Here is a 9,589-nt window from a genome sequence, read left to right on the forward strand (position 1 = left end):
CCCGAGAGCACAGTGTGGAAAGGTCAGACTGGGGAACAACGGTGAGGTCATGGGTCGGGTTCTCCTTTTTTCCTGAAAGGCTACCAGCAGGCGTGCACACACACACTTCATACCCTCCACAGACCCGCTAGGAGAGCTTGATTTCATATCCTAAAATGGAAGCTAAGGGAATGACTCATGATTATGGGTTAGAAACGCACAACCTCTTCACTTCCCTCATACACACTATGTATTAGATATATATAATCATACTACGGTCTATTAAATATAAATGTTAAGGTTTATTTGGGAAAGTGGTCATTAGGCATAATTACCAACTTTTTATTAAAAGGTGTAATGGATAATAAATAGATAAATGGCATGGATAATAAATTCATAACGATGTCCTCACCAACGGTAACACTATTCAATTGCATCAACAACCAAGGAGCTGGCTATTGTTTTTCTGTTAGCCTGTGATTCATGTCCCCCACAGTGGGTGGAACTCGTCATAAAGTTACAGATAAAGCCCAGGGAAGATGTGTTTGGTCAGTTTTCATGCCACTTGAAAACGGTCTCAATGATTTTATATTGCTCGGCTCTCCGTACATTTATATCTGGACCACCAGTCACTAAAGTTCTTTCCAGCAACCACAGATTCAGAATTCTGACAGGGAGACAAAGGGGTTTATTTCATTTAACACTTCTCATTCCAACACAAACACCCCCCACCCCCACACACACACTGCATGATCACTGCACTCTATGAGACTTCTGGTCGAACAATTACCCCATATAACTCGTACACTATGGGGTCAAATTAGGGTCTTTAATGGTGACGAAAAATAATAATATCGCAAATATAAGATTAGCATTTTGCATTTTACGTTCCTAATTTGTTTCTGCAATACTTTCCCTCTTTTGCGTTTCTTTCTTTTCTTTGCGTTTCACATTTTATGTTGCTGCTTTTTCTTTGCAATACTTTCTCCCTTTTGCGTTTCTTTCTTTTGTTTGCGCGTCACTGCTTTTCTTTGCGTCTCGCATTTTACGTTCATAATTTTTTTTTGCGCTTCTCTTTTCTTTGCTCCGGTTTTACCCTCTGTGTGGGGGCCGGGAAAGAGGCGTGGCCAAGAGCGAAAGGCGTGCTGTGAACGTTCAGCGTCATCAGTTGAACCGTCACACAGCGCGGCAATTTGGTTACTGGTATCATGGCAGACGGTCGCCCAGCTGGACCACAGGTGTATGCGTGCAGACAGACATCAGGTGCTAAAGCACCACCAACTCTGCCCTTTATCAACGAAAGTGCCTTTTTAAAACTTCGTTAAAAAAATATATATATATTATTATTATTAACATTTTACTGAGGTCGGTTTGAAATGATCTTTTGAAAACCTGAGCGAATAAAAACAATGCCCTGAAATGCGCCACCACCTCGCACACACCCGACCTCTCTCTTACTTTAACACCAGATGCCTGCAGCAGCAGTCCAGTTCAGCGAGTGGAAGGAAGCTGAACTGAGGCTGAACGTTCACAGCACGCCTTTCGCTCTTGGCCACGCCTCTTTCCCGGCCCCCACACAGAGGGTAAAACCGGAGCAAAGAAAAGAGAGAAGCGCAAAAAAAAATTATGAACGTAAAATGCGAGACGCAAAGAAAAGCAGTGATGCGCAAACAAAAGAAAGAAACGCAAAAGGGAGAAAGTATTGCAAAAAAAAAGCAGCAACATAAAATGTGAAACGCAAAGAAAAGAAAGAAACGCAAAAGAGGAAAAATATTGCAGAAACAAATTAGGAACGTAAAATGCAAAATGTTAATCTTATATTTGCGATATTATTTTTTTTCGTCACCATTAAAGACCCTAATTTGACTCCATAGTACACATTTGTACGTTTGTACGGAAAAGGTAAAGAATCCCACGTTGCCCCATGTGGCACAGCAAGAAGCTCGCACACCAAAACTCAGACGTAAAGGCCCAGGCTGACACAATGGCCTCTGAGGAATAGCTGGAACTGTAGCTGGAACTGTAGCTGGAGCTGTAGACTCAAGCACAGTGGAACACACCTGGTTCTCCAACAACTGCCATCCACAATTGGGCACGAGGGCTACACCTGCATGGGGGGGCGGAGCTTGGGTGTGGCGTTCCTGAGCTTGGCTGCTTCAAGAAACACCACCGTCCATCCAGCTGTGATCCACGGAGTTTCTTTTTTTTGTCCATGTTCGAAAATGTCATTGCTAAACATTTACAAATGTTTGGAGCTTTTACGCGTCCCCTGTGTAAACCACACATGGGGCCTGGGGACCTGCTGACGGACCTGCTGATGGAGCTACTGTGCGGCTCTTGGCCCAGACTGAAGAATGAGAGCGGGGGTTTCAGTCAACGCAGCAGATGGCGTCTCACGCGGACGTTTCCCTCTGGAGGCCTCTGCGGCTCAGGCTGGGGGGGAAAAGGGCCCGGAGGCACGCTCACGTGAGAAGCGGCAGCGTGCCGACCACGTGACAACCACATGACGCGGGGGAGGAGTCTCCCCAACTAGGGCCACACAGCAGCGCTGCAATAATCGGGACAAAACGCTGTTAACACGTTCATGATGAAGTGATGTGAAGCTCACCTGATTGGTCAGCTCGGTGAGTTTTCTTCAGGTGTTGATTGGCTGATTGTTAAGGGAGCTGAATCAGAGCCCTGTGCTGACCGAGCTCGATTTTCAATAGTTTTCCCTGCAAACGTATAAATGCATTTATTCTGCTTTAAGATTTGCAGCTTGCAGTCATTTCCATAATAATGGGAACTCATAGACCTTAAAAGGTTTTTTCAAAAGGTATGTTAGTGTGATAATGACATGCTAATAAGAGGGTCACTAAGCTTGAAACGACCGACACACACGCACACACACACACACACACACACTGGGGCCTTTTATTACTGATGTGCACAGGACAATCAGCTATGCTTCTCTGCACACTATTAATTGCACTTGACTTGAGTGTGTGTGTGTGTAGAGGCATCATCCAATATCATTCCACTGTAAATTTAAGGACAGACAGTGAATACTACAAATATATCAAAACGGGCAAAGCCAACCCCAGCCACTTACAAAGAGCTGCCAGGATTAATATGAACAGGAGACGTCATGCACTTGTAACAGTGAGAAATGGCCACTTAACCCCCGAGGACAGAACAAGTCTCAGCATTCAGCCTGATAGATCATTAAAACCAACCATCAACCCACAGAATGTAGCTACATACAAACGTGAACATGGACATGTGTGTTTATAAGAGTCTGCATAATACATGCATACATTTGTGCGCGCGCACACACACACACACACACACACACACACACACACACACACACACACACACACACACACACACCAAACCAACATTTGCATATTTTTCTGGCACGTATGAGCATGTGTATGTTCATGAACTTGGTTTAGCTGATAGGGTAATGTGTGCGTGTGTGTGTGTGTGTGTGTGTGTGTGTGTGTGTGTGTGTGTGTGTGTGTGAACCCAAATGCTCTTGAAATGGAGAGAACACTTAAGTCAGTGATCAAACCCTAAAGAGGAAGAACAATTTTTCTGACACGCACGCGCACACACACACACACGCGCACACACGCGCACACAGACTTAAAAAAAAATCATCCTAACATCACAAAACAGAAAACTGTAGAAAATTTCTATCCATAAAGAACAATTGGCAAGCTGGTTGTATTCCGCTTAAACGAGAGTTTTCAGGCCAGCGACGACCCGCCTCTGGTCCGTTGTCGTGCAGCCCAAACCGGCCTATTGTGGAATTGCACTTGATTTACGAGAATAAGTATGTAATAAGTATGTAATTAGATTAATGTAATTAGACGAATGTATAAACAAAGTGACTGACCAGTTAGCTCTGCAGCCCACATGGTCAACAGCAGAGTGACAAACGTGGCCCTCCACATTCCACTAGAAAAAGGAAACTGAATTACGGTGTTAACCTGCTTCTGTCATACTCCCCTAAAGTCCAAATAGGGCGGCGCCATCTGTTACTAGTCATCCAGGACTCGCAATTCAGCACAGGACTTTGTCCTGAGGGACAGTGTGGCACCGAGCGACAGCATGGCACAGAGGGACGGCGTGGCACTGAGCGACATCGTGGCAGAGGGACGGCGTGGCACTAAACCCCTGCCACTCTGTGCCAGTGTTTGTCTGCTCACGGCATGAACCGAGACTACAGCATCTCCAACACAGTCAACCGAGGGGGAAATGACTATTAGCAGGTGATTACCCTCACCGAGCCGTTTCCTCTGCCCATCGGCGCTCTGAGCCTCTGGGCCGTGGCCCTGCGCTGCTAAACACTGACCTCAGATCTGATGTCTCCTGTGGATACCCAAATCAGGTCTATGATAACCCAGCCAAATAAAACCACGGTGAGTGAAATGGTCACGGTTCACGTTACCACGTGATTAAACGCCACCTGTGTGCAGCCTGCATGACAGGAGGTGCAATGATGAAACTTCTGGACTACGCCAACATGGCTAACACGGCTAACATGGCATGGACAGTGAGGTCCAGCTGGCATGAACTCTCAACATTGCTTTAAATAGTTTTTTAGGGTTTTAGGGCTCTGATTCTGATTATATGCGAATCTCTTTTGCTCGTCGAACAGGGCTGCGTCTTCACTGGACGTCCAGGACATCCTCGTTGTATTTCGACTTCCAGCATATTATTAGTAAATCATCCCAAACCAATTATCTCAAGGTCACAGAGTCAAGTGTTTTAATGGTGTACGAAGGAGACGTCACACATCTGCAAGTTTCCTTGAACCAGTTTGTCCTCAGTACCACGGACGTAAAGCAGGCAAATGATCAAACCAGTGCTCATTAAGTATGCCTGTGCAGCAAACATATTACCCTGGTGTATGTAAACGAGTGTGCCGGGACACTGGCCATCCGTTGGCATGAATCACCATTACAGCCTCTTTCCTCTGCAGCCACAGAGCGCTCATCAAGGAAATGGCATGTAGTCTACACCCCCTCGCTAATAGATCCCCCTCATCCAATCACAGCTTCCGAAAGACACGTCCGAGGGGACCCTGACGGAATCGGAGACACTCTCACCGATACCAGCTGGAAACGGGTGTAGGCCACCGTGCGGATGTGTTCGGATGCCCAATGATGACCTCACATTTGCAGAGCGGTCTTGGAAATCCGGTGGAGACTCGGTGGAAATTCTCAAGCTCTGTTCTCGTAAAAGGTCGTCTGACCAGACACGGGGGTGCAACACGGAGGTTAGTCTGGTGGCGTGAGACTGAACGCTCATGAGGTCGGCACGCGAGAATTAACCACAGCACGTTCAGTGTTCGGGGGGGGGGGGGTCCGAAACGCACACAAGCACAAAAAATCTGCATGACTTAACTGCAGTATTTAAATGAATGGTTTATTCCACAAGCAGCACGGGCAAAGCAAACTGGCTCTTTTAGTGTTATTGCTCTAACGCATGAAGTAGCCAATGTGTGTCTGGACCCGAGGCTGGTATGTAACTACACAGGGCAAACCAATAACGCACAGTGCAAGGGGTTACCAGGGGTTACCAGGACCGGGGCTGAGAATCAAGAACTGACAGGAGTAACAGAAATATCCTTTAAGTGTGTGTGTGTGGTGTGTGTGTGTGAGTCTGACAAAACTGACATGCCAATAAATCACTTTCTACGTGTACCGGAAAGCAGGACCGAAGTTTATGGTGAGTTCTTACTTGCAGTCATATAAATCCAAAAATAAGCGTAGTAACCGCACTACAGTTAAAAGGGAAATGCAATTAACATGTGTTGAAAGCACAAACTGTCCTTAAGTGCGAAACACGTGACGGTCGTATGTCTATCGCATACGTCCGCCATACTTGAGCGATAACCATCGATGGAGAAGCCGAGTAGTTTGTTTATATTGGAGAAGTCGCAGATGCACTTTCCAGAGTCGGAGATTTAAGCACCGTTTCACTAATTAGTTTCGTGGTGGCCACAGAGTTTATGTTTACATTGACGATGCTGATGACGATCTCTAATGGGGGTTTTAAAAAATATAACTAGTTAGAATTTCTTGTTTTTGTGGAGTTGGGGAAAAGACTCAAATTCGACTGAAACAACGATATGCTCTGGGGACAGAGGTAGTTTAGTGAATAACTGAATAACTGAACAGCTGGTCAAGATGTCTGAACTAGCAAAGCACTGTTCTGGTTCTAATTTTTGGATGGGCTATCCCAGAAAAAGGCAAACAGGCAGGAGACAAGGGGATCAAAGACCCCTTCACATTCATTCATGTGGACAAGGATACACAAAACATTTAATATGTCCTGTTAATCAAGCTTATTCCTCCAAGTGGAATAATGCATACGATTTGTACAGGTAATAGACTTAGGAAGGGTAAACTTCACAGTAATGTCTATATTGACTCAATACTTAAGTCATTTGAAGAATTAGAAGGCCAGTTTAAGGGAACAGTTATGGGAGACATTAGGAAGTATTTTCCGCTAAGGAGCACGACTGGATCGATTATGAAGGCCAGCTCAAGTGACGAGAAAATAGTCCAGGAAGTGTTCAAGATTTCATGGGAAATGCATTCAGGCATTCAGCATCGGTAATTTATATGCTTGGGGGAGGGGGGGGGGGGGGGGGCAAGAGAATACTGTACCTTAAACGTGAGATGATGTACTAGGAATGCCGGAAATAAATTCAATTACTATAAGACAGGATTTTTTAAACTCCTCTCATGCTTCATAAATGGGTTTAGCGTGGGTTCGCCCTCTCAGATTTATAGTAGCGGCCAGATCAATTCAGTGTAAGCAGAGGAGCACACGTGATCTAGAGTTAGAGTGGCTCGGTGGGAAGTATGGTAGCCAATCCTCTCAGAAAATGTAACCACGCCTGGGTTCACTGGGATGACAATATGTACCTTGGGGCTGCATTAGAGAGGAAGATATTATTTCTGAGATTGTGTGGTAGGGTATTTGGGAGTGCCACTTTAACTGATTTTCTTTGTTTATTAATTTATCTATATGACTCTTGTATATTATAGGCTGCTGCAACTAGAGGAATTGGGTAATGTGTCTGTGTGTTACATTATTTGGACAGGGAGCTGTTTTGAATGGAACTGAAAACACACAAAACTTTAAATGGGCCTGTGTGTGAAGAGACAGGGACACGGTGAGTCTGCCCTTAGATTAAAGCTTCAATTAAAAAAGTGGTTTTGTTTAAAAAATAATAATAAACAGTGAAGCTTTTTACCCTGCATTTTAGGGAGGATTACACACAACTGCACAAGCCCAGTTATAATCCCTATATATTATTAAGATGATAAAAACTACAGGAAACATTCCCGTGTGTTGCATCCAGGTTATTTAAAAGCTTATGGGTGCATTTCATTTTACCAGAACAAATTATGTAACAATGCACAGGACAGAATATACTACTACTAAATAAAAAAACAACACTAATACTAATAAATCATTTTTATTTGTATAGCACCAGTTATAGTGTGTACAAAGTGCTTAATACAGTAAAGATAAAATGCAGTCGGCCCAAGATGTTTTTGAAGGCGCCAAGAAGTCGTTTTGAAACCTCAAATTATTCAGCAGGATGGATAGACATCCAGAATCAACCAGTCACAAATTTCCTTCTCTAAATCGCTTGTCCAAAGCAGCTACCAAAAGCAGGTTTAAAAGATGATTATGACAAACCTTCACAGGCCCATAAGTGGAGGAACTTCCACAATGATTCACTGTCCTACCCAAGCAGTAAGGGTTCTACCGCCGTGGACATGTTGTGGGTAAACTCAGGTGGCCAGGCTAGAGAACTCAGACTGCGGAAGAAACGTCTACAGTCTAGAAACTTCTGTGCTGTAGACGCTCTACTGGAACTGGTGCTAAACAAACCAGCTGCTCTCAGCAAGATTAACTAGACGGTGAGGGGCAAGGGCAGTGTGTCTGTTCTCCGCTCCACACAGGCGTATGTGGCCGTCGATGTGGCCGTGTAAGAGGGCTTCCAGACTGCAGACTGGGCCGGTGCATGCGTGCAGCGTTGCTTGGTGTACCGTATTGCAGGGTTCCAGTGCGCTATGATGATTTGAGAAAACCCAACACGCCCTCTTCCAGGCACTGTTCTCTCCCACGTGCACGCTTTTCCTCTCGGACAGGAAGTGCGCGCTCGCGGCGTCATGGTCAATGTGTACCTGGGTGATAAGGGTTCAACCAGTACTGCGGGTCATCCACGTGGAGGTGAGCACATCAAACGGGGAAAGACGCACGTGTGATGACCCAGAACCCAGAACACATCCAGCTGGAGTCATAAACGAGTGTGGTGCGTAACGGGGCGGAAACACCAGGATAAGGGAGAGAACTGGAGAGGAACACACTTCACACACACAACTTACGCGCTGCGACTTACTTACATTTCACATAAGCAACCCAGAACAATGACGTAACGCAAATTCCTCGACTTACATGTCAAGTAACCCTCGTTAGGGACACTTAGAAGTTCTTACAAAAACAACCACCGACAGTGTTGACTTAAAACTCGTGTGTGAAGACATTATGTCCAAGCGAATTCTAGTGTAGTGTAAAAAAACAGACACACGCAGGAAGGATCATGTGAATGTGAAACAGTTTTTAGCGTAGTTTAAGACAATATGGCCATATGAGACGTGAACGGAGGGTCCAGTAATGTCGGTTCCTTTAGTGACGCCCTTAACATCCCACTACAGTTGTTCCCACTGCAGGGAGCAGCTGGATACAGCGGGAGTGGGTCCAGTAACTTGACTGCAGTGTTGTGGTGGTACTGGAGGATGCACTGGTCCACTTACCTCCTCCACGGTCAGAGGCATGCAGATCCGGTACTCCTTCAGTAGCATCCTCGCCCCGCGGCTCTCCGCGATCACACGGAGCACCAAAGTTACAAACGTTCACGGTCCCGGTTCGGCCCGTGTGAGGCGGCGCTCCCCTCGCTCCCTGGACCTCGGAACCGCGGGTGGGGAAAAGACTCTTGGACGGAGCGCTACTCCAAATGTTTGGGAGCCAAACGATATTAAAAGGGCAGCGGTCCAAACGCGGACCGGGCGCCTGGTTCTCCTAAAACCCAGAAGATGACCGCAGACTCCGTCGAAACGCTACAGATTCAATCTTCGACTCATCTTTGTGCACAAAAACGTTTCGAGTTGTTCGTTCAGGGCGACCGAAGGCTGTTTTCCGTCTTCCCGTCTTCTAGTTCAGCGCGTCGACCTTCATAACGCCGCCGAACCGAACCTCGTCCTCAGAACGCGGCCCCGTCTCTCCGGGCGACGACGCGATACTTTAGTTGCAGTTTGTGAGGGAGGCGCGCGCGCGCGCTCTCTCTCTGCGAGGCACGCGGGCAGGAAGCGCGGGGCGCACGCGGGGCGCACGCGCTTCGCGTCGCCTCGCCTCGCGCACGCGACGTTTCTGCACGCGAGCGGGGCCGGTGGAGCAGAGCGCGCGCTCAAAACTTCCACATCCTTCGTGGGATTTCTTGTTTTAAAACGTTTGCGCTAGATTCTTAGATGAAAGGGTGTTTTGAATGAGCAACTATTTAAGGTAATCGCGTCCGAGACTTGAAAAACATTTTCTA

At 46.4% G+C, this 9,589-nt stretch overlaps 1 protein-coding gene across 1 annotated transcript in view; it reads right to left on the reverse strand.

The window, feature by feature from the left end:
* LOC143522154 (cytoplasmic phosphatidylinositol transfer protein 1-like) overlaps positions 1–9,365 on the reverse strand; it is a 51,706-nt gene extending 42,341 nt beyond the window's left edge. Inside the window, exon 1 of the mRNA XM_077015892.1 lies at positions 8,811–9,365. Coding sequence (XP_076872007.1) covers positions 8,811–8,858 — 48 coding nt within the window. The 5' untranslated portion in view covers positions 8,859–9,365. The remainder of the gene's footprint in view (positions 1–8,810) is intronic.
* Positions 9,366–9,589: the final 224 nt, after the last annotated feature.

This window comes from Brachyhypopomus gauderio, chromosome 8 (assembly GCF_052324685.1).
Source record: "Brachyhypopomus gauderio isolate BG-103 chromosome 8, BGAUD_0.2, whole genome shotgun sequence".
NCBI lineage: Eukaryota > Metazoa > Chordata > Actinopteri > Gymnotiformes > Hypopomidae > Brachyhypopomus > Brachyhypopomus gauderio.